Below are 25062 nucleotides of genomic sequence, written 5' to 3'. Positions count from 1 at the left end.
ACATGTTTCAACAGTGGAATTTCATTTCATCTCATTTCAACTGGAATAACATGTGCGTGCGTGCTAAGTCAATTCAGTTGTGTCCGACTCTTTCTGACCCTATGGACTATAGCATGCCAGGTTCCTCTGTCCGTGGGATTCTTCAGGCAAGAATACTGGAGTGGGTTGCCATTTCTTTCTCCAGGGGATCTTCACGACCCAGAGATCCAACCCGAGTCTCATTACATCACCTGCATTGCAGGTGGGTTCTTTACCGCTACAGCCACCTGAATGACATGTACCAAACTGCAAATGGTTAGGGGTTAGCCAATGCAGGAGACACCAGAGATGCAGGCTTGAAACCTGGGTCGGGAAGATCCCTTGGAATAGGAAACGGCCACCCACTCCAGCATTCTTGCCTGGAAAATCCCATGGACAGAGGACCCTGGTGGGCTACAGTCTATAGGGTTGCAGAGAGTCGGACACAACTGAGCACGCACGCAAGGAAGCATACTTACACTGGGCTTCCCTGGTGGCTCAGTGGTAAAGAACCCACGTGACAATGCAGGAGACGTAGGTTCAATCCCTGGGTTGGGAAGATCCCCTGGAGAAGGAGATGGCTACCCACACTAGTATTCTTAACTGGGAAATCCCATGGACAGAGGAGCCTGGCGGGCAACAGTCCATGGGGTCACAAAGAGTTGGACACAACTTAGAGACTAAACAGCAACACTCACGCTAAAAAAGGATTTGTTGTTTACCTGAAATCCATATTTGACGGGGGATCCTGTAGTTTATCTGGAGACCCTATTAACCATGCTTATTTAGCCCTGGGGAGTAAGGAACTGGAGACTATGGTCTGACATGGGAGCTTTGAATATTTTATGTCATGTGAAGGGTCCAAAACTCAAAAGTTACCAACACCATGCAGTAAGGCAAATGAATGAAGCAGGCCACTGGGGCTTGGAGTGACTCGAGCAGCACTTGCCTAGATCGAGAGCAGCCAGCCACTCCGAGAAATCAGGAAACGTGAGCCCAGGGTTGCCAGAATCTTTCATTTTCAAGAGAAGCCAAAAATGTTAACTTTATAGAAAATGTCCCAATTTTTAAATAGTGGCACATATATTTTTTAGTATTGTTTTTCCTTTTTAATGCTTCATGGGCCAAGCAGAACAGAACATGAAGGGTCTGCTTTAATCACTTGCATAAAGGAGTAGTTTGAACCCTTTTCCCCCTCAAGCATGTACTATTTCATGATGAATAAAATACCTGCTTTTTTGTCTTTTTTCCCCCTAATAACCAGGCATCTCGGAAGGAAGCTCAGCTGGAACATGAAGTACTTTCTCTGGCTTGCCAGGCCGAATTGCTCTGCTGCAGGGAGGTGTTTCTGGGCAGGCCTGGCACTGCCCCCTCACCTGAAGGCTGCCCTCAGCGCCCACTTGTCCCCAGAGAAATGTTTATACAGTGCAGAAGCTGCCGCCTGCAGCCTAGGCTGTCGCCACCACAACCAAATAAACGGCTGCGCAAGAAAGCCTCTTTCCGGCTGGAGTATAAATAGTACAGAGCTGCAATTTTAAACTCTGGAGCCTTCGTCTCACAGCTGGGACTATTTCTGTGCCTGACTGGGGGAGGCTTGACAGGGGAAGGGGACCACAGTGGAAGGGGGACTGGAAACACACAGAAGCTCCCCCCACCGCCCCCAAAAAACAAAAGCATGGTTTTTAAAAAAGTCCTTGATGCACTAAGGGAGAAAGGAGGAGCTGAGAGGCCACTGAGCCGGGAGGGGGGAGGTTGGTGGTTCCTTCGGACCCAGAGGAAAGCATGAGAGACAGGAGAGGGCACAGATCCGTGATGAAGCACAGTCTAGATGAGTCACGTCTGTAGCCCGCCAGGCTCCTATGTCCATGGGATTCTCCAGGCAAGAATACTGGAGTGGGTGCCATTCCCTTCTCCAGGGGATCTTCCCAACTCAGGGATCAAACCCAGGTCTCCTGCATTGCAGGCGGATTCTTTACCATCTGAGCCACCAGGGAAGCCCCCAAAAGTGAAAGTGTTAGTTGCTCAGTCGTGTCCGACTCTTTGCTATCCTATGGACTATAGCCTGCCAAGCTCCTCTGTCCATGGGACTCTCCAGGCAAGACTACTGCAGTGGGTTGCCATTCCCTTCTCCAGGGGATCTTCCCGACCCAGGGATCAAACCCAGGTCTCCTGCATTGCAGGCAGATCCTTTAGTGTCTGAGCCACCAGGGAAACCCCAAGGTGATCTACACCCTCAGTCCAAACATGCCTGGGAAGACAGAACCCCAGAGGAACACGAAGGACCACTGGCTGGGTGGCCTCTTCCCAAGACACACATGCAGTTTTTTGCTCACAGGAAGAGCTCTGGACCTCTCTGAGCATGTTCAGGAAGGAAGTCAGTCCTGAGTTCCAACCCCATCTTCCCTCTGCCACCTGGGGGACCTTAAACCAGTAGCTTCCGCTGGGCATCTGGGTTGGCTCACCCGGGACAAGAAGGGCCACACCACTTGGCAGGGTTGCTGGGTTAACCACATACTGTGGCTAAGTCCTTTAACAGGGCGTGGGCATACAGTAGGCAAGAATAAATCTCTCTCACTAGACAACCGAAGAAGTGGCAAATCACTACACATGAATTATCTCCTTTGATTCTCACAAAAACTCTGTTCTGCAGGTGCCACAATTTCCCTCTTTCTATGAATTGAGAAACAGAGGATTAGAGAGCTTAAGTCACCTGCTCAAGGTCACACAGCTAATACATCCGGAAGCCAACGTCTGACCTCTCTGACTTCAGAAGCTGGTAAGGACCAAGGTGCTCTCTGGGGAGGGGGAAAGTGTACCAGCCTTATGCTGCCTGTCAACTACGGTCACGCTCACCACCCCACCCCCACCCCCCACCCTCCGCCTGGCACCCAGGGCAGTCACAAAGCAGCAGGAGGGGAGTGAAGAAATGATCTGCTGACTGCCTGGTCAGCTGAGCGAAGAACAGGCCCTAAGACATTCCCAACCAACAGGGGAGGATCAGCCACCCCACCGTGCCCCACAAATCATTCACTGGACAATTTTCTCCCAGAAAGTGGCTCCAGAAATATGATTCCTGCAGGCTGCAACCCACATGCCTTTTTAACCCAGCCCATAAGCAATATGAATGCCTTCACCATCCTTTGCAACTCCCCGGGCAGAAACTGTCCCACTCTGAGGGGAGGGAAGCAAGCGGTTCCTCTTAAAGTGACACTCAGGGCTTGGCCGGCGGGGATGGCAGGTGGGCATTTTTTAATACGTGTGAATTATGGCATTTATTGCCTTCTGCCACACCCCCTGATTTCTCCCAAAGTGCCAAGCCAGGCTTCCCAGCCAAGCTTCCCAGGCAAGTGTTCCAAAAACCGAAAAGGGGCTGGCCCTGTCCACCAGCGACTGGAACAAGAAACACAAAAAGATCCTCCGCCATCTGTTCTCTGGCTCCACAAGTGGAAACTCCATCGTCCAGGTGCTCAGGCCAAATACTTGGGAGGATCCTTGGGTCATCTTTCTTTCCTACCCCCCACCCTATCCATCCTCTATGCAAACCCTCTCAGTTCTGCCTTCACAGTACACCCCAGATCCCACCACTCTGGTGCAAGGCACCACTCTCCCTTGCTGGGACCACTGCAGTAGCCTGTTCCTCACTAGTCCCCTCCTTCCTCTTTTGCTCCCCTTCAATCTGTTCCTCAGAGATTCTGTTAAAACCAAAGCCCTCTTCAGCTCAGAATCTTCCACTCTACCATCCTCAGCCACTAGGATGGCCACAATCACAAAAACGGCAAGTGACAAATGTTGGTGAGGATATGAAGCAACCCTCATCAACTGCTGGTGGGACTGTGAAATTGTGCAGCTGTTTTGGAAACAAGCCTGGTTTGGAGACCAACCTCTAAAGGTTAAACACAGAAGTTACCCTATGACTCAGCAATGTACCCCAAAGAACTGAAAACAGAAGTTCTTACAAAAAAAAAATTTTTACATTATTCCTAATAGCCCACAGTAGAAATAACTTGATGTTCATAAACTGATGGATGGGCAAACAAAATGTGACGTGGGCATAGGGTGGAATACTCTTCAGCCATAAAAAAGAATGAAGCGCTAATACATGCTACAATGTCGATAATCCTTGAAAATAAGCCTTACACGATTCCTTTTGTGTGAAACGTCCAGAGGCGGCAAAGCCACAAAGACAGAAAGTGTGTTAGTGGTTGTCTCCCCCATGGAATCGGTGGGGGGGTGGCGGGGAGCAGGGAATAATTGCTAGTGGTTAAGAGACTTCTTTTTTTGGGTGATGGAAATGTTCTGGAATTAGGTTGTGGTGATGTCTGCACAACCATAGTGAATATACTAAAAAACAATGAATTGTGTACTCTAAAATGATAAATTTTATATTGCATGGATTATATCTTAACTTTGACTGTATCTTCCACCTCAGTCAGCAAACACCTACTGGAGGCCTCCCCAGCCCCACGCCATCCCAGCCCTCCACCTCTCTCTGACCTCATCTCTGACTGCTCACTCCCCACCAACCACGCCAACCGTGGTCCTCACCCCAGGGCCTTTGCACTTGCTGTTCCTGTCACTGGCAAAGCTCATCTCACACTTCCTTCCAGCCTTTGCCCATATGATTCTCCTTCGTGAGGCCTTCCCTGGTCTTGTGGCTTTCCTGCCGTGCCCCATCCTGCACCCGTTCCTCTCTCTTTAGCCTGTATCATCATTTAACTTCCTACATAGTTTTCTTATTTGCTGTCATCTTCCCTCAACAGAATGAAAGCTCCTGGTGAACAGGGGTTTTCGTTTCACTCACCTTGGTGCCCCTAGGGCCTAAAATAATGCCTGGCACGTAGCAGGTCCTTGTGTTTCCTAAGATAGCCTTCCAACTCTCTCCGTGTCTTTTCGCAATATGACCTTGCCCCTCTGCCCATGGGGAGGCAGCATCATTCCTTTCCACCTCTGAACTAGCCTGGGACTTGCTTTGACCAATAAAATGTGGAAGCAACGCACTGCTCCACGTTTGACTTCCGAGACTCGAGACCCGCCAGCTTCTGGCTCACCCTCTTGGAAGACAACAGCAGGCAGTTCTGGTCTTCTGAGAGGCCACAGAGCGAGAGCAGTCCCGGAGAGCGAGAGGCTGTGGCGGAGAACTGACACGCCCCGGCTGCCAGCACCAACCGCCTGACACGAGTGAGGCCATGTTGGACCTCGGGCTGCCGCGGACCCCCAGCTGTCTGCAGCCCTGTGAGGCAGCCCCCCAGTGCCACAGGAGAGAATGGCTCAGAGGAGCCCGCCAACCCGCACAATCATGCACTCTAAACTGGGGGTCGTTTTTATCCACTGAAGTTGGGAATGGTTTGTTACCTGGCAACCGGTAACCAATACAATGCTCCATGAATATTTGTTGCAAGAAAGAGGGGAGGGAGGCGAAAAGAAAAAGGCCAGAGGAAGGAGGAAAAGTGCTCTCTTGGAAGAGGGACAGCCTGAGAACCGCAGCCTCGATGAGTGGTGCCTGAGTCCCGCTCTCCCATTCCTGCTGCGGAGTCCTAACGATGTCCCTGACCATGCCTGTGCCTCAGTTTCTCCACGTGAAAGGGTGTGTGGAGGGAACTCCTCAGACTTTCTCTGTCTTGAGCTGGAAGCTGAAGAGAGTCTGGTAAGTTCTTTCTCTCGGTTACTCTTGGCAAGGTGCTCCACCCACACAGGGGAGGATTGCGACCCACTAGGGTCTCCAAACTCAGAAAGAGATGGAAGCCAGGCAGGAAATGAATACTAGGGAAGGAAGCCAAGCTTACAACGGTGTTTTCCTCACATTGATTATTTCAGTTTCCCACTTGTGACAGAGACTTTTTACTTTTCTCTAAGAAATAGCAGCATCAGCAGGATAATAAATGGCAGCTGACACTCAGGCAGGAAGACAAAAGGGAGGGGTGGAGACTGTGGCAAACAGAAGGCCTCTGACCCCACCTAAAGAGGACAGCTGCCGCTTGGTTTGAGCAGATCATTCCAGGTGGGAACGCACCAAAACTGGTTTTATTCAAGATGAACGGTGATAGAGGTCTTTATACAAACTCTCCCAATTTGCAAATGTTGACAACTAACCTAAAAAGCTAAAAAAACACTGTGACGGTCAAGCTCCGGGAGATGGCGAAGGACAGGGAAGCCTGGTGCGCTGCAGTTCAGGGCGTCGCAAAGAGAAGGACACGACTGGGCAGCTGAACAGCAACGATGGGCAAGCAAGCCTCACTGCAAGCTGAATGCAGCCTTCACCCCTCTGGCTTATCAGTCTTTAAAGCACAAACATCTATGAAATGTCCGGAACAGGCACATCTTTAGAAACAGAAAGTCAGTTAGGGGCTTCCTGGTGGTGTGAGAGTGAAGAGGACCAGGGTCTCTTCTGGGGATAACAAAAGTGTTTTAAGATTGATTGTGGTTAACGGTTGTGCAATCCGATGAATAAACCAAAAGCAGTGAAATTGCTAAAGCCTTTACCCGTGTGGATCACAACAAACTGTGGAAAATTCTTAAAGAGATGGGAATATTAGACCACCTTATCGGCCTCCTGAGAAATCTGCATGCAGGTCGAGAAGCTACAGTTAGAACTGGACATGGAACAACAGACTGGTTCAAAATTGGAAAAGGAGTATGTCAAGGCTGTATGTTGTCACCCTGCTCATTCAACTTATATTCAGAGTACATCATGCGAACTGCTGGGCTGGATGAAGCACAAGCTGGAATCAAGATTGCTGGGAGAAATATCAATAACCTCAGATATGATGAGGATACCACCCTTATGGCAGAAAGCGAAGAGGAACTAAAGAGCCTCTTGATGAAAGTGAAAGAGGAGAGTGAAAAAGCTAGCTTAAAACTCAACATTCAAAAAACTAAGATCATGGCATCTGGTCCCATCACTTCATGGCAAATAGATGGGGAAACAGTGGAAACAGTGACAGATTATTTTCTTAGCCTCCGAAATCACTGCAGATGGTGACTGCAGCCATGAAATTAAGATGATTGCTCCTTGGAACAAAAACTATGACAAACCTAGACAGCATATTAAAAAGCAGAGACATTCCTTTGGCAACAAAAGTCCATCTAGTCAAAGCTATGTTTTTTCCAGTAGTCCTGTGTATGGATGTGAGAGTTGGACCATCAAGAAAGCTGAGCGCTGAAGAATTGATGCTTTTGAACTGTGGTGTTGGAGAAGACTCTTGAGAGTCCCTTGGACAGCAGGGAGATCAAACCGGTCCATCCTAAGGGAGATCAGTCCTAGGTGTTCATTGGTAGGACTGAGGCTGAAGGTCCAATACTTTGGCCGCCTGATATGAAGAACTGACTTATTAGAAAAGATCCTGATGCTGGGAAAGATTGAGGGTGGGAGGAGAAGGGGATGACAGAGGATGAGATGGTTAGATGGCATCACTGACTTGACAGACATGAGTTTGAGCAAGCTCCAAGAGTTGGTGATGGACAGGGAGGCCTGGCATGCTGTGGTCCATGGGGTTGCAAAGAGTCGGACACAACTGAGCGACTGAACTGAACTGAATGAAATTGTACACTTTAAATGGGTGGACTGCACATTATGTGAATTATATTACAACAACACTGCTTACACACACTCTCTCTCTCTCTGGAAAATCTTTCTAGAAAACACAAGGTCCGCACAGCCCAGGACAAGGCTGCTGAAGATCTACACCTTTCGTCACAATATTTTCAGAAAAGCCAGACGTTAGGATTTTTATGTGAAAACTCCACTTTTTTTTAGGGTTGGCATCTACTTAGCATTTTACAAATCAGATCACCCGGCCAACCAGAGGACACCCATGTGCAGCCAGACCAAGTCGGGGGGGTGGGGGTGGGTTCAGCTTTTGCTTGACACTTGGTGCTTCGGCCTGACCTTGTCCTCTGTCCCCCAGCCAGGCCAGGCCACGGTCCATGAGTGCAGGATGGGAGTGAAAACGAGCCTGGCCCAAGGACTGTGAGCCCTGCCCACACCCAGGGCGGGCAAATTAGGAACGCCTCCTCTTCTCCCAAAGCACTTGTGGTGGCCCCTTCAGATGGCAGTGAAAGCAAAGGTCTTTAGCAGAAGCAGTCTCATCTCTGTGCACAGGATGAAAGGGCTGGATTGATGTCAGAAAAGAAAGATCCTGGGACCTGGGGCCAGCCACGAATGAAGGCCTGGAAAGAGCAAAGGAAGGAACTCTCCTTCCTTGCGCTGGAATCTCAAACCCAGAGGGGCTGGCCCATCAGATGATGATCCACTTCCCAAAGAGGAGATGCAGGAACTCCTTCCTCTAGGCCCCCAAAGCAGCCCAAGTAAGCATTCCCGTCCCCGAGGGACCCTTGACCTTGAGGTCTAAATGTCCGGAAGGGCTGACTATTCTTGCCCTTACCCTGACAAGAAGGTTAATTTGGCAACAGCAACTAAAAAAAGAAATGTTTTTTTAATATTAATTTATTGATCTTTGCCTGCATTGGGCCTTAGCTGTGGCACACAGGCTCAGCTGCCCCGCAGCATGTAGCATCTTAGTTCCCTAACCAGGGATCCAACCCAAGTACCCTGCGTCGGAAGGCAGACTCTCCGACGCTGGACCACCAAGGACGTTCCCCTTAAATTTTAAAAGCATGTATCCTTGGACCTTGTAAATCCCCCGCGAGGTATATCCTCCAGACATATTTGCACAAACGCAGAATGATGTAAGTACAGAAATACTCATTGTAATAGACTGTGACCGCAAAAGGAGAGGAATGGTTACCTAAATTTCCATTCAGACCGACAATGGGATTGTTTGGTGGCTGGAAGCTATTGGCGCGCTCGCTGTGCACTCACGTGTAAAGCTAAGGCACAGCGAGTGAAGACAGCAAGATGCCGTGGGGGCGGGGCCATGGGCGGGGCGGGGCCTCACGCATCGCTCCGTGGTCACAGGGACCTTTGGATTCTGTACCGTGTGCACACATTTTTTATTTTTAAACAAAACCTATTTAAAGAGAATCAACTCCGGGCTTCCCTAGTGGCTCAGTGGTAAAGAATTCACCTGCCAATGCAGGAGTGAAGTGAAAGTTGCTCAGTCGTGTCCGACTCTTTGTGACCCTATGGACCATACAGTCCATGGGATTCTCCAGGCCAGAATACTGGGGTGGGCAGCCTTTCCCTTGTGCAGGGGATCTTCCCAACCCAAGGATCGAACCCAGGTCTCCCACGTGGCAGGCGGATTCTTTACCAGCTGAGCCACCAGGGAAGCCTGATCCAGAGAGATCCCACAGGCAGAGGAGGAATGAAGCCCGTCTGTCACAACTGCTGAGCCCGTGCTCTGGAGTCTGGGAGCCACAACTGCTGCAGCCCACGCACCCCAGAATCCGTGATCTGCAACAGAGAAGCCACCGCAACGAGAAGCCCGCACACCACAGCCCGAGAGGAGGCCCCCGCTCGCCACAAGCAGAGAAAAGCCTGTGGGTCAACAAAGACCCAGCACAGCCAAAAATAAATAAAGAAATACAATTATTTAAAATCAAGTCAACTCCAATCCACTTAGAGGAACCCACAGGCCAAATGTCCACCACATTTGCCCCAAGGAGTCAATTCAGATCCTGAAACAGTTTAAGAGAACCGGGGCTCGTGTGGACCATGCAAGGAGCAACTATGCTTTGCAAACCAGAACCTGGGATCTACGGTTGGCCTCATGTACACAGATAAAGTTAGCCCTGGACTTCCAGGCCTCCAGGAGGTCATGCTAGTGAGAAGAACTCACCATCTTCTGCACAAGTGGAGGCTGAAATCGCCCTCCTGCCAACACAAACTAGAATTATCAGTACAATTATCAGAGGGCGTGTCCCACCCCCTCTCCCACCGGTTCACAGAGCCCTGTGGGTGGGCGCGCCTCCTTTGCACTCTTACTTCCCAGCACCTGGTTCGGGGTCCACACCCAGTACCAGTTCCAGAAACACCTACAGAATGAATAAATGGATAATCGTAGCTAATGCCACTGATCACTTACTGTGGGCCAGACTCCGAGCCAAGCATCACCCGCGCATCACCTCGCCCAACCCCACAGCTCAGGAGGACAGGTGGAGGAGGGGCAGGGCTGAGATCCGAACCCAGGCCCTGTGGCTCTGGAGCTGACCTCCCACCATGCAGCCTGACCAGGGCAGGGGTGCTGGTGGGGTCAGGGGGCATACATCTGCAAAGGATGCTGCTTCAATGGATACGCGAGGAGTCAGTAGCCAGTGCTGTAGACGCCGCAGCAGGCAGGATCAAAGGGTTTTCTGCCCTCTGCGAGTGGCGGGGAGCCAGCACTCCAGGCCTGCAGCAGGTCCCGCTTGCAGGGGTGTGAGGTGTGAGCTACCCACCAGGCTGACCATCAGAATCTCCGGAGAGGGCTTACAAGTCCAGATCCCCAGGCCCGGGCTGCCTCCCGGGTGCCCCCAACAGTCAGCAGCCACAGGGACTTTCCAACAGACAAATCAGTCTTGGTAACCCTGGGCTTTTCAATCCTGCTGGAAAGCTTTCAGCATTCCAGTGCCCAGGAGGTGCCCACTCCAGTGAAATGAGGGTATCAGGGGTGGGAGGCAGGCAGCAGCTCTTTTCGTCGCTGGTGGAGACCGCAGATGAGGCCAATGTGAGGTGAAGGTTGGGGACCACACCCTACACCAGGGCTCACACCCTGGCCATACTCCACCCTACCCCGTAGAGATGGATCTATCTTAATCTCTTATTTATTCAGTTCAGTTGCTCAGTCGTGTCCGACTCTTTGCGACCCCATGAATTGCAGCACACCAGGCCTCCCTGTCCATCACCATCTCCCGGAGTTCACTCAGACTCACGGCCATTGAGTCCGTGATGCCATCCAGCCATCTCATCCTGGGTCGTCCCCTTCTCCTCCTGTCCCCAATCTCTCCCAGCATCAGTCTTTTCCAATGAGTCAGTTCTTCGCATGAGGTGTCCAAAGTACTGGAGCTTCAGCTTTAGCATCATTCCTTCCAAAGAAATCCCAGGGTTGATCTCCTTGCAGTCCAAGGGACTCTCAAGAGTCTTCTCCAACACCACAGTTCAAAAGCATCAATTCTTCGGCGCTCAGCCTTCTTCACAGTCCAACTCTCACATCCATACATGACCACTGGAAAAACCATAGCCTTCACTAGATGGACCTTAGTCGGTAAAGCAATGTCTCTGTTTTTGAATATGCTATCTAGGTTGGTCATAACTTTTCTTGCAAGGAGTAAGCGTCTTTTAATTTCATGGCTGCAGTCACCATCTGCAGTGATTTTGGAGCCTAGAAAAATAAAGTCTGACACTGTTTCCACTGTTTCCATCTATTTCCCATGAAGTGATGGGACCAGATGCCATGATCTTCGTTTTATGAATGTTGAGCTTTAAGCCAACTTTTTCACTCTCCTCTTCCACTTTCATCAAGAGGCTTTTTAGCTCCTCTTCACTTTCTGCCATAAGGGTGGTGTCATCTGCATATCTGAGGTTATTGATATTTCTCCCGGCAATCTTGATTCCAGTTTGTGTTTCTTCCAGTCCAGCATTTCTCATGATGTACTCTGCATAGAAGTTAAATAAGCAGGGTGACAATATACAGCCTTGACGTACTCCTTTTCCTATCTGGCACCAGTCTGTTGTTCCATGTCCAGTTCTAACTGTTGCTTCCTGACCTGCATATAGGTTTCTCAAGAGGCAGGTTAGGTGGTCTGGTATTCCCATCTCTTTCAGAATTTTCCACAGTTTATTGTGATCCACACAGTCAAAGGCTTTGGCATAGTCAATAAAGCAGAAATAGATGTTTTTCTGGAACTCTCTTGCTTTTTCCATGATCCAGCGGATGTTGGCAATTTGATCTCTGGTTCCTCTGCCTTTTCTAAAACCAGCTTGAACATCAGGGAGTTCACGGTTCACGTATTGCTGAAGCCTGGCTTGGAGAATTTTGAGCATTACTTTACTAGCATGTGAAATGAGTGCAATTGTGCGGTAGTTTGAGCATTCTTTGGCATTGCCTTTCTTTGGGATTGGAATGAAAACTGACCTTTTCCAGTCCTGTGGCCACGGCTGAGTTTTCCAAACTTGCTGGCATATTGAGTGCAGCACTTTCACAGCATCATCTTTCAGGATTTGAAACAGCTCAACTGGAATTCCATCACCTGCACTAGCTTTGTTCGTAGTGATGCTTTCTAAGGCCCACTTGACTTCACATTCCAAGATGTCTGGCTCTAGATTAGTGATCACATCATCATGATTATCTGGGTCGTGAAGATCTTTTTTGTACAGTTCTTCCATGTATTCTTGCCACCTCTTCTTAATATCTTCTGCTTCTGTTAGGTCCAAACCCAAACCATTTCTGTCCTTTATCGAGCCCATCTTTGCATGAAATGTCCCCTTGGTATCTCTAATTTTCTTGAAGAGATCTCTAGTCTTTCCCATTCTGTTGTTTTCCTCTATTTCTTTGCATTGATTGCTGAAGAAGGCTTTTTATCTCTTCTTGCTATTCTTTGGAACTCTGCATTCAGATGCTTATATCTTTCCTTTTCTCCTTTGCTTTTCGCCTCTCTTCTTTTCGCAGCTATTTGTAAGGCCTCCCCAGACAGCCATTTTGCTTTTTTGCATTTCTTTTCCATGGGGATGGTCTTGATCCCTGTCTCCTATACAATGTCACGAACCTCATTCCATAGTTCATCAGGCACTCTATCTATCAGACCTAAATCCTTAAATCTATTTCTCACTTCCGCTGTATAATCATAAGGGATTTGATTTAGGTCATACCTGAATGGTCTAGCGGTTTTCCCTACTTTCTTCAATTTAAGTCTGAATTTGGCAATAAGGAGTTCATGATCTGAGCCACAGTTATAGGTGCATGAAGTAAGTGGTTTTTGCCCTTGAAGTTTTTATTTACACCACACACACCTCTGAGCATCTCCTTTTCTCTCCTGGCTCCAGAATGGTGTGTTCAGAGCGGCTCCTGCTGCAACCATGAGCCATCTGCTGTGCAGAAGCATCCCTACGTGACCAGCCTGCACGGGTGGGCACCAGCCTTACTTCCCACCTTTGGGACTCTGTTTCCAAGCTTCTTGGTTAGTGCTGAGAATCAGCAGACTGGGAGCTTTTAGCCACGGTTCCCAAGGTGACCCACCCGCAAAGCCCAGATGTCCTGTGATAATAGACTGTTCAGAGTCGGGAATGGGTCCTTCAGCTGCTGGACAGTTCAGCCCGGGGAAACACGAACTGTCTTCTGAGAAACACTACCTTTCTCCAAGCGCCCACTTTGGCCTTGACTCTCACACCCCCGAAGGCTCTGATTCAGGGAGCCTGGCCAGCTCGACCCACGTCCACCTGGATGTCCACATCTGTGATCCCCCTGCGGCCGCGCCAGCCCCTCCAACTCGTTCTGGCACTGCACTAAGTCCATAGATCGGATCCTGTCTTTCTCCTGCTCACACCCAGCTCGGCTCTGCTCACAGCTTCCATCCATGACCCCCTAGAATCGAATTCCAGACTCCTCCCTTTGGGCCCTGCCCACTCTCTCCTCGATCACTGAGGTCCACCCACTCGGGCACCTCCTGGGTCATCATCTTTCCTTGCTTCTAGCCACACACACAATGCCAGATCTCTGCCTGGTGGTTCCTTCCAGTCCTCCCTGTGTGTCTCCATCGCAGCCCCCAGGTGTCTCCTCTGGGGCATATACCACCTTTCGGTACTCTGTAGGATCGTTCCTAGCCGGCTCATCTCCTGTGCTCGAGGGCAGGCACTGCATCTACCTCGCTGGCCTCTCCCCTGTGCTCGGCACACTGTCTGGCCCGCAGCAAGTCCACCATAAGGATCAGAGGAATAAACTAACCCAGAACTGTATCTCAAAACACAGTAGCCTGTGCCCTGGAACCCGCCCACAGAGTTCTAATCTGAACACCCAAAATTTGAAAGCAGAAAGGGGACTAGTAGGTCACAAGAATAAGACAAATGCCAGGGCTCCCAGAGGCACGTGGGGTCTACAGGTTGGACACAATAAACAGTCTCTGCTTCCACAAAGAAACGGTCTCGTCTACATTTTGTCTTGAGACCCAGGGGCATTTGGGGCTAACTCATGTCTTCCTATTTCAGTCCAGACTCCTGGTTTGGAGAAAGAGTTTCCTCTCCTCTTATCATGACTATAGGAATGTCACAGGTTCAAGCACAAAGGTAAGTGGTAACTGACACCAGCTTCAGTAGAGGGGGACAATAAGGAGGGGTGGGGACTGTGGCAAACAGGGGACCACGACTAGAAAACAGGGACCGAGGGTTTCCAGACTGTCCGTTATTTTATTTTATTTTTCGTGTCCGTTATTTTAAACAAACAAGAAACTCAGATTTTTTTTTTCATGAAAATTCTCCATTTAAGAACCCCTTTGTGAAAAAAGGATTAAACAGCAACAAAAAAGAACCCCTCCGTGCAGGGAACCAATCATATCAGAGTTTTGGATTCAGCCCCTGGGCCACCAGTTTGCATCCCGGGACCTCATCCACGGGTTAACTCTCCCCTCTCACCTCTGCCCACTCAGGCCGAGCAAGTGTGAGCAAGCGAAGTCCTTTACTTCCTTCCAGGCAGACTATGAACCCCATCTGTTGGCCAAAACCTGTCCCGCCTCCCAGCACAGGAACCAAATGGAACGCTGAGTCTCGTCAGGAATTCCCCGCTGGGTGGGTATCAGGACTCAGCCATCCAGGAGGGCCCCCAAGAGGCAAACATCTCTTTCTCTCCCTGCCATGTTGAAGCAGCTTCCAGAGACCCTGCCTGAAAGTTCCCCCAAAAGAGGGAGTTCAAATCAGAAAGAGAAAGTAAAGCACAAAAAGTTGGTCGGACAGAAAAACCCGAAGGCCCTAGAAAGTGTGAAATGCTTCCCGGTCGACTGGTCAACACGCAGCCCTTCAGTGGCTCCTCCATCCAGGGAGGCAGTGCAAAGCCCTCTTTCTGGTCCTCTCACTGGCCCCACCCCCCCGCCCCCGCTTCTACCTGCTGCTCTTCTCCCCTCATGATTACCCTGCTTCACCCCACCCCAGGGCCTTTGCAAGTTCTGTTTCCTCTGCCTGCGACATTTTTCTCCTCCTTTTCAGGCTGGTCAACTCCTGTCCATGCTTCAGAGCTCAGCCCAAACTGATGTCGCCTCAGGGAAGCCCTCCCTGACCACTCCCAGACAAAGTGGGGGTCCCTCTGCTACTCAGCCTCCTGGAGTGCTCTGTGCTCCCTCTTCCCCGCACATCCCTCAGGGGTTTGGAGAGGCCTTCCCCACCCAAGTCTCCCAGACACTCTCTACCACATTACCCATGCTGCATTCTCCACGGCGTTCATCACAACACAGAGGTTTTGTGTGTTACACGTTTACTGTCTGAGAGTAGGGCCAAGAAAGGGGGGCCCTTGTGTGGTTCACCCCCAGCACATAGCAGGGGTTTGAGGCGTTGAAGGACCCACCTCCCTAAGAACTCCAGGGCACCCCCAGAACTAGGGTCTGAGACTCCGACCGCTCCATTTAAAAACCCAAAGTGGCCCGAGGACATGGGCTGCTACAGGAGGCTCCAGGCACCCAGGCCTGATCCCAAACCAGGCTTCCCTTTCCCAGCTCATTTGCCCATCTCTATAAACAGCTGCAGCACGGGGGAACTGCTAATGAATTAAGCTTTAAGTAGATGCTGCAAGTGACTCCACCCGGGCAGTTTTTGCTCCTTTTGGTAAATAAACTTCAGCAAGAGCTCGAAGTGCTGCCTTTATTGCCGCGTGGAGCTACAGGGAGTTCGGCTCTTCATTACAGCCCTTACAAATGAGCATGAGCCAGCTCATGTCTCAGTTAGAGAGAGCCCCGAGTGAGCAAAGGAAGTGAATGCATGCCGCTTCTCCTGGAGGCTGTCCCTAATCAGACAAAATGAGGCTGAGCCCCTGGGCACAATGACATCTTGCTGCTGAGAGTAAGGTGGAGAAAGAACAAGAAAGACACTCAGGTTACTTAAATCCTTAAGCAGGTACACAGCCTCAATGCCCGTGCCTGGGGGCGTGGTTCAGAAATGACCAGACAGCCACAGGATGTTGCTTATTTGGTGAGGCCCTCAGGTTTCACAGTTATGAGGTTGACATAGCAACATCCTAGCTCCTGGGTCACTGCCAGGATGCAATGACACAGTCCACGAACAGAGTTCAGCATGCCACTGGCACATAGTATATGCTCAGGAAATAGGAGGGATTATTACATAATGGTAGTCATGTATGGGTGTGACACCTGGACCATAAAGAAGGCTGAGTGCCAAAGAATTGATGTTTTCGAACTGTGGTGCTGGAGAAGACCCTTGAGAGTCTTCTCAGCAAGGAGACCAAACCAGCCAATCCTAAAGGAAATCTACCCTGAATACTAATTGGAAGGACTGATGCTGAAGCTCCAATACTATGGCCACCTGATGTAAACAGTCAACTCACTGGAAAAGACCCTGATGCTGGGAGAGACTAAAGACAGACAGAAAAGAGGGCGACAGAGATGGTTGGATGGCATCACTGACTCAGTGGCCACGAGTCTGAGCAAACTCTGGAAGATGGTGAGGGACAGGGAGGCCTGGCATGGTACAGTCTATGGGGTCACAAAGAGCTGGACACGACTTGCCAACTGAACAACATTATGTAATGGCAGGACATTAGAAAGGTGAAGAATGATGAAGATCTTACACTCTCCAACATGGAAGCTGCCAGCCTCTTACGACTATTGAAAGTGAAAGACACTCAGTTGTGTCCGACTCTTTGTGACACCTTGGACTATACAGTCCATGGAATTCTCCAGGCCAGAGTACTGTAGCCTTTCCCTTCTCCAGGGGATCTTCCCAACCCAGGGATCGAGCCTAGGTCTCCCATATTGCAGGCGGGTTCTTTACCAGCTGAGCCCCCAGGGAAGCCCTTACGACTATTAAATGTGGCTGGTCCACACCTTGGTGTGTTGTAAGCTTAATATCCCAAGCCTGGTTTTGAAAACTTAGTCCAAAGAAGAGAATGCAAAAATCTCATTGATGGAGAAGGAAATGGCAACCCACTCCAGTTCTCTTTCGTGGAAAATTCCATGGATGGAGGAGTCTGGTAGGCTACAGTCCATAGGATCGCAAAGAGTCAGACACGACTGAGCAACTTCACTGGCACTATAGTTTACTCATTATTCAAACTGTCCCCAGCAAATAAGTGTATCTTGAATTTAATATATATATATATATATATATATCATTGAATTCTTTTTACATTGATGACATGCTGAAAGGACATTTTGGATAGTTATTTTAAATATATTGAAACTTGTACATCTTAATCTTATAGCATTGTATGTCAATTAGATCTCCATAAAACTGGGAAAAATATACTGACAATTTCACCTGTTTCTTCTCCCTTTTTGTATGGCTCCTAGAATATTTAAAATGTTAAAAGAATAAAATTATTGGCTCGTATTTGGCTCAAATTATATTTCTATTGGACAGCTCTTACATTCTGACATGGAAATATGTCCATACTATTTTTTAAACTGAGATAGAATTCACATACTATAAAATTTAACCTTTTAAAGTGTACAATTCTGTGGTGTTCAGTGAATTCACAAAGTTGTGCAACCATAGGCAGTAATTCCAGAACATTCTCATCACCCTGAAAAGATGCCCTGTGTCTTGCCATTAAGTCACTTCCTATTTGTCCATGCTATTTTGAATAACGAAAAGCAAGTTGCATAACAGCATTCTAGTATCAAGCGGGTTTTTTGTAAAAACTAATTATGTATAATTATTAGTACACACGCCTACTTACATTTGTAAATGCATTTTTAATATGCTTGGCATGATGTACACCAAACTGTGGAAGATGGTTATCTCTGGGAACCAGAACTGGGGTGAGAGAGAAAGATAGAAGGTGCTTCCTCTTTAAATACTTGCGGACCACTTCTGAGATTTTAAAAGAGAACGGGTTGACTTTCCAGCCCTAAATAAGTCCGGGTGAACTTGGGTAAATAACTTTCTCATGGCCCTGTCAACATACTGGCTTCAGCTGGAAGATAAAGAATCCAGCGTTAGACCTACTTTTTATTCTGTGCTTTTAAAACAGCAAGAACAGCCAGAGATGAGGTATTTTTCCTCCTAGCAACAGAAGCGGACCGAGGCCGGGTGCATCCTCACAGACGCAGCCTGCCTGCCTCCTGCGGGAATCTGGCGTCAGCTCAGAGCCGAGCAGGCCAAGCGCGCGGGCAGAGGCGGGACCAGGGCTCGCCGCCCCGAGGGCCCGGGTTTGCAGAGGGCATCAGCTCTGAGCGCGCCTCCCTCTGGCGTCCCGGCCAATGCCGGGATTCGGGGAGAGGGGTTCGGGGAGAGGGGGTGCTCAGGTAAGGATAGGAGGCAAGGCTGGGCCCCTGAGAGCCGTGTCGGCTGGAGGACGGGGCGGGAGCGACCTGACGCGCATCTCTGGGTGACCCTGGGCAGCCACCGCGCCGCCGAGGAGGGACCCCGAGGCCCCCCGTGCGTCCCCGGAGCCCCAGCGCCAGGTACGAGAGAAAGCTGCGGGGAAGCCGAGGGTCCGGGCTCAGCGGTCCCCCCATCCCTATTCGTCCACTCCCCCGCTGGGGCGCGCGGCCCTGGACACCCCCAACCCCGAGACCCGCTTCCCCCACTTCCAGCCGCGTCCCCTACCTCGGCCCCGGGCTCGGGGGTCAGGAAGACCGCGAGCTCGCGCGCCCCGCCGCGCACGGGCTCCGGCCGATCGGCGTCCACGAGCAGCATCACGAGCGCGGCACGGTCCAGCCGGCGGAGGCTGCCCGGGAGCCCGACGCCGCGTCCCGGCCCCGGAGCCCCGCCCCCGGCCCGCCGCACGCCCCGCGGCCCGCCTGGCGGAGGCGGGGCCGGTGCGCGCCGAGCGGAGCGCCGGGCCGAGTGGGCAGCGCCGCCCAGTGGCGCGCCGCGCTCCCTGCGCCCGGCCCCCGCACCACCTGGCAAACCAGCGTCCCAAACTCGCCTCCAGACGGCCATCAACGGGGGCTCCTTTAAAACGCCCCACGTCCAGGCCACACACAGTCTCTAGGCTTGGAACCTGGCCATCCGCATGGTTTGATGCGCGCCAGGTGATTCTAACACACCGCTGAGTTTGAGAACCGTGGGTACAGACTACCCCGTTGCATTGAAATCCGGTGGAGCAGCGGGTCCCAGCTCCTTGTGGCCCGGGGAGTTTGCTGAAGGAGAAGGGAACAGAGGATGAGACAGTGGGAGGGCATCACCGATTCCTTAGAGTCTGAGTTTGAGCAAGCTCCGGGAGTTGGTGAAGGACAGGGAAGCCTGGTGTGCTGCAGTTCATTGGGCCGCAGAGCGTCAGACACGACTGAGCGACTGAACTGAACTGGGAAGTTTCTAAAAGTCCGGAAGTCAGACCTCACCCCAGGCCTATTAAGCCAGAATCTCTGGAGGTGGAGCTTGGGCATCAGTAGTTTGTAAAGCTCCCCGGGTGGTTCCAGCGTGCATTCAGGATAGAGAACAGACATCTTAGAGAAGCCTTTCATTTAAAGACCACCCCTCCCCCATCACGCCGCCCACCAAGCCTCTCCTAGGACAGCTTGTTTGCGCCTGGCTGACAGTCCTAAAAGTTAGGGAAGCTTGGTGTAGCGATCCTCTTCCTCCCCCTGGCAGATTTTAAAATAACTCCACACGGAATCCTTAAGCACACTAAATTTGACCTCCACCCCCTAAGAGGCTAGTCTAGACTCCTCGATTGTTTAGTCGCTCAGTCATGTCCGACTCTTTGGAACCCCATGGGCTGCAGGACGCCAGGCCTCCCTGTCCATCACCAACTACTGGAGCTTGCTCAAAACTCATGTCCATTGATTCGGTGATGCCATCTAACCATCTCATCTGCTGTTGTCCCCTTCTCCTCCCACCTTCAATCTTTCCCAGCATCAGGGTATTTTCCAGCTCTTTGCATCAGGTGGCCAAAGTATTGGAGCTTCAGCTTCAGCTTCAGTCCTTCCAGTGACTATTCAGGGTTGATTTCCTTTAGGATTGACTGATTGGATCTCCTTGCTGTCCAAGGGGCTCTCAAGAGTCTTCTCCAGCACGACAGTTCAGAAGCATCTAGTCTTCAGAGCTCAGCCTTCTTTATGCTCCAACTCTCACATCCATACATGATTACTGAAAAAACCATAGCTTTGACTAGATGCACCTGCTAGTGAGTCGTTTTTTAAAATGTAAGGAGGTATCCAGAGGTCTAGCAGTCTAATTTTTCCTGATTATTTTTCTTTTAAAGTGTTAAATTGTTTTTTTTTTTAAATGAGGCTTGGCTTAGGGCTAAAATAAGTATACAGGACTCCCCTTATCCTCATCCTGTTAAATCTGAATTTGTATTTTATCGGACAAGCTTAGGTAGGGGGGGCGAGACCGTAGGTTTGGTGTGTCTTCTGGGTAATCCATCTTCCCCCTTCCACAGCTGTCCACTGCTAATTGCTTTACACCGCCACCCAAATAGCCAGGCTTTCGGACCAGAGGAATATTCTGGAAAATTTCTTGGCCAAGACTTGGGCCTCAGGTGCTAAGGAAGAGGATTTAATAGAAACTTACTGAACCTGCACTTGGACATTCATTGCTGTCCCGAGGCGTCTGATGCCCAGAGCTCTTCTGCATCACACAAGACAGCCAGCCTTCACCCCTGCGCACGGAACCGGCTTCAGATTAGCCAAACAGGCCTAAGTGCAGCAAACTTCCCCTGATGGAGGAATCTCAAAAACACAATGCTAAGGAAAAGAGAAAGGGGGGGGGGGGAGGCAAGACACAGAAGGCTCTGTAGGGCACGCTGCCATTAACATAAAGTTTTTAAAACACGCGAAACCGCACTATATATTGTTTATGGATACAGACATATGGAGTCAAAGTATAAAGCTGTGCACGGGGGTGCGGCGCCACATTCAGGAAACTGGTTACTTTGGGGTGGCGGAGAGGAAACGGGAGGGTACCAGAGGGGTTTCAATTATGTATTCCTAGTGTTCTATTTCTTCCGCTGATGCTTGTTACAGTATTTAAACTTTAAACATGCCCAATATGACTCATTGGAGGGGGAAAAAAATAGAAAAACCAAAACCCTAGGGTGTTAGCTGAAAATGCTGTTTACCCCGACCCCGTTTTCCTGGAGATGGGGTGTCGAGGGAAGAGACCTTCGCTCTGCACAAGCGTCAAGGGGATTCCTACCCTGGGCCAAGTTGGCTTGCCAACAGTCATTTTTGCTTCCAGTCTTTTCCCCCACTCCTACCCCCCACCCCCCAGTGTAATGATGCCTTAGAAACATTTTGCTTAAAATGCAGCTGCCCCGAGCCCCACCCCAGCTTTCGGGGTCGCAGTCTTTGGGGAGAAGGGGCGCTGGGCGGGGGCACTCTGGAAAGCTCTGCGGTTGCCTGTGATGCACGCAGGACACCCAGGATAGCCCAGGAGGTGTCGGCGGGCTCAGGAGCCCCCGTGGGGGGCCAAATGAATGATTTGAAACAAAGAAGACAATTACAAACAAGTCTCCCCGGGCTCCCGGAGGCGCTCGGGGCGACCCCGGAGCCGGCGGCGCGCCTGCGGCCTGGAATGCAGCCCGCCGGGCCGCACCCTGCCCGAACCAGTCTGAACCAGCTGCGGGGACGGGGGCGCGGCGCGCTCGCGAGCTCCCCCTGGCGCCCGAGCCGCGCTCCGAGCCGCTCCGGCCTCCTGCCCGCCAGCTCCCTCCCCGCCGGGGCTGCGGGCGCCCTGGCCGCCGGGCCCCGCGACCCCCGAGGGAGCGCCGCAGCCGCCCCCGGGCTGGGCCCCGAGGACCCCCAGCCTCCCAGCCTCCACCCCGTCTGGCTTCACCTCCAGCCGCAAAATGGTTGCCTGTGTGTGTCTTTTCAAGGTCACCTCTGTCCACTCAGGCCTCAGGCACCCGAAGTTCTCGATGAGCGTGGTGGCCAGATTCAGCTGCGCGTTGGAAACTCCTGGAGACTTCCAGAAAAATACCGATGCCCGGACCGCTCCCCAGAGACTGGGATTTAATCGGGCAGGGGACCCTGGCCTGGGTTGGGGAGGTTGAAAGGATTCCCCAGGTGATTCTATTTGTGAGGCTCCAGCGCTGGTTGTCTCTGTGGGCCTGTGAGTCTGCAGCTGCCCATGTCTAAGGTCCGCTGGCCTCACTGAGAATGTGAAAGCTTCCTGGGGGCCAGACTGTGTTCTAAACTCTTCACATAGATGCTTGCCTTGAATCTCCACCGCACCCTGGGAGACAGGGCTGCTCTGCTGATACCCATTTTCGAGATTAAGAAAATGAGACCTGGAGAGGTTAAATCCCTTGCCAGTGATTATAATTAGCTCCGAAGAATTGATTGCTTTCCAATTGTGCTGGAGAAGACTCTGGAGAGTCCCTTGGATAGCAAGCAGGTTAAACCAGTCAATCATAAAGAACATCAACCCTGAATATTCATTGGAAGGACTAAAGCTGAAGCTCCAATACTTCGAGCTCCTGTTGCAAAGAGGCGACTCCCTGGAAAAGACTCTGATGCGGGAAAGATTGAAGGCAAAAGGAGAAGGAGGGTGCCAAGGAGAGGATGAGATGGTTAGATAGCATCACTGACTCAGTGGACATGAATTTGAGCAACCACTAGGAGATAATGAGGGACAGGGAAGCCAGGTACTCTGCAGTCCATGCGGTCACAAAGAGTTGGACACGATTTAGCGACTGAACAACACAACATATTGATGATTAGCAAATGGAAGAACCCAGGTGCTTACCTGCTGCTCCCATCCTGCCTCCTACAGGATGGCCTTGCTGTTGGTCCTGCGGCTGCCACCTCAGCCCAGCCTGGCCTGCTGGGAAGGTGGGCAGCTGCCCTGGCCCCTGTGCCAGACCCCCCCACCCCCCTTTTCACTGCCCTCCCAAAGGACCAGCCAGAAATCTCCTCCTGCTCTCAGTTCCCCAAGTGAACTTCAGGTTCAATGGTGCAGTTCAGACCTCACCCCCAGCCCTCCCTTGCCAATGTGTCCTCTCTGAACCCTAAGATGCCAATGGGGGCCCACAGAGCAGAGCTCGGACCTGCAGGAGGCAAGAGAGACCCCCGGAAGACAGACTGTTAAGGGGCCTCCTGGTCAGGAGCAGCCCCCAGGAGCGAGGGTCTCCCTTTTGGCAGAGGGTGTGTCCTGGGCATCCCTCCTGCCTCACCTGAGTGCTGGCCCTGCCATGGAGCCTGACCCTATGGGCTGAATGTGTGTGTCCCGAGTTCATAAGTTGAAATCCCAACCCCAAGGTGATGGTCTCGGGAGGTGGGGACTTTGGGAGGCGGTTAGATCATGAGGGTGGAGGCTTTCCCTGCTGTAGCGCGCTTACAGAGGTGAGCCAGGAAGCCCAGGCTGGGCGCCTAGTCCACAGGGAGACCTGCAGCGCATCACCGCCACATGGTTGACACCGAGACGCAGGAGCTCCGGAGGGAGATACACACACACACACACACACACACACACACACACGTACATATGAAAAGTGAAAGTGTTAGTTGCTCAGTCCTGTCCGACTTTTTGTGACCCCATGGACTATAGAGCCCACCAGGTTCCTTTGTCCATGGAATTCTCCAGGCAAGAATACTGGAATGCGTAGCTATTCTCTTCTCCAGGGCATCTTCCTGGGGATCGAACCAGGGATTGAACCTGCAACTCCCACATTGCAGGTGGACTCTTCACCCTCTGAGCCACCAGGAAAGCCTCACATAAGCATGTGTGTGTATAATAAGTATATATATATACATATACACACAAATACGCATATGTGTGTGTACACACACACACACACAAGAAAAAAAGAAAAAGAGACCCCAAGAGCGCTCCCTGCCCTTTCTGCTGTGTGAGGACACGTGGAGGCTTCCAGCAGCCTGCACCCTGGAAGCAGGCCCTCACCAGAACCTGACCCTGCTGGCTCCCTTATCCTGAGCTTACAGCCTCCTGATCTGTGAGAAATAAATGGCTGCTGTTTATAAGCCGTGCAGGCTAAGGCGTTTTGTTATAGCCTGGCCCAAAAGAAGACATTCACAGGAGTGTTAGATTTGCACATCACCATGCTTAAATGCTCAACAAACTGTGGAAAATTCTTGAAGAGATGGGAATACCAGACCACTTTACCTGTCTCCTGAGAAATCTGTATGCGGGTCAAGAAGCAACAGTTAGAACTGGACATGGAACAATGGACTGATTCAAAATTGGGAAAGGAGTACGTCAAGGCTGTATATTGTCACCCTGCTCATTTAACTTATGTGCCGAGTACATCATTTGAAAAGCTGGGCTAGATGAAGCACAAGCTGGAATGAAGATTGCTGGGAGAAATATCAATAACCTCAGATATGCAGAGGACACCACCCTTATGGCAGAAGTGAAGAGGAACTAAAGAGCCTCTTGATGAAAGTGAAAGTGGAGAGTGAAAAAGCTGGCTTAAAAGTCAACATTCAGAAAACGAAGATCATGGCATCCAGTCCCATCACTTCATGGCAAATAGATGGGAAACAATGGAAACAGTGACAGACTTTATTTTCTGGGCTCCAAAATCGCTGCAGATGGTGACTACAGCCATGAAATTAAAAGACGCTTACTCCTTGGAAGGAAAGTTATGACCAACCTAGACAGCTTAGACAGCTTAGACAGCTTAGACCACCCTAGACAACTAAAAAGCAGAGACGTTAATTTGCTGATAAAGATCCATCTAGTGAAAGCTATGGTTTTTTCAGAAGTCATGTAGATATGGGAGTTGGACTATAAAGAAAGTTAAGCACTGAAGAACTGATGGTTTTGAACTGTGGTGCTGAAAAAGACTCTTGAGAGTCCCTTGGACTGCAAGGAGATCCAACCAGTCCATTCTAAAGGAAATCAGTCCCGAATATTCATTGGAAGGATTGATGCTGAAGCTCAATACTTTGGCCACCTGATGTGAAGAAATGACTCATTAGAAAAGACCCTGATGCTGGGAAAGATTGAAGGTGGGAGGAGAAGGGGATGGCAGAGGATGAGATGGTTGGATGGCATCACCGACTCGATGGACATGAGTTTGAGGAAGCTCCGGGAGTTGGTGA

The 25062-nt window shown here is 50.7% G+C and overlaps 1 protein-coding gene across 2 annotated transcripts in view; it reads right to left on the bottom strand.

The window, feature by feature from the left end:
• BCAS4 (breast carcinoma amplified sequence 4) overlaps window positions 1–18787 on the bottom strand; it is a 59304-nt gene extending 40517 nt beyond the window's left edge. Inside the window, exon 1 of one of the 2 annotated variants that reach the window (XM_052651190.1) lies at window positions 18659–18787. In XM_052651190.1, the coding sequence (XP_052507150.1) occupies window positions 18659–18748 (90 nt within the window). In that variant the 5' untranslated portion in view covers window positions 18749–18787. The remainder of the gene's footprint in view (window positions 1–18658) is intronic. The other variant, XM_052651189.1, reaches the window with a different exon arrangement.
• Between the last annotated feature and the right edge of the window lie 6275 nt (window positions 18788–25062).

This window comes from Budorcas taxicolor, chromosome 13 (assembly GCF_023091745.1).
Source record: "Budorcas taxicolor isolate Tak-1 chromosome 13, Takin1.1, whole genome shotgun sequence".
NCBI classification, from domain to species: Eukaryota; Metazoa; Chordata; class Mammalia; order Artiodactyla; family Bovidae; genus Budorcas; species Budorcas taxicolor.
Note: the sequence above shows the minus strand (reverse complement) of the source record. Positions and strands in the feature narration are given on the sequence as shown.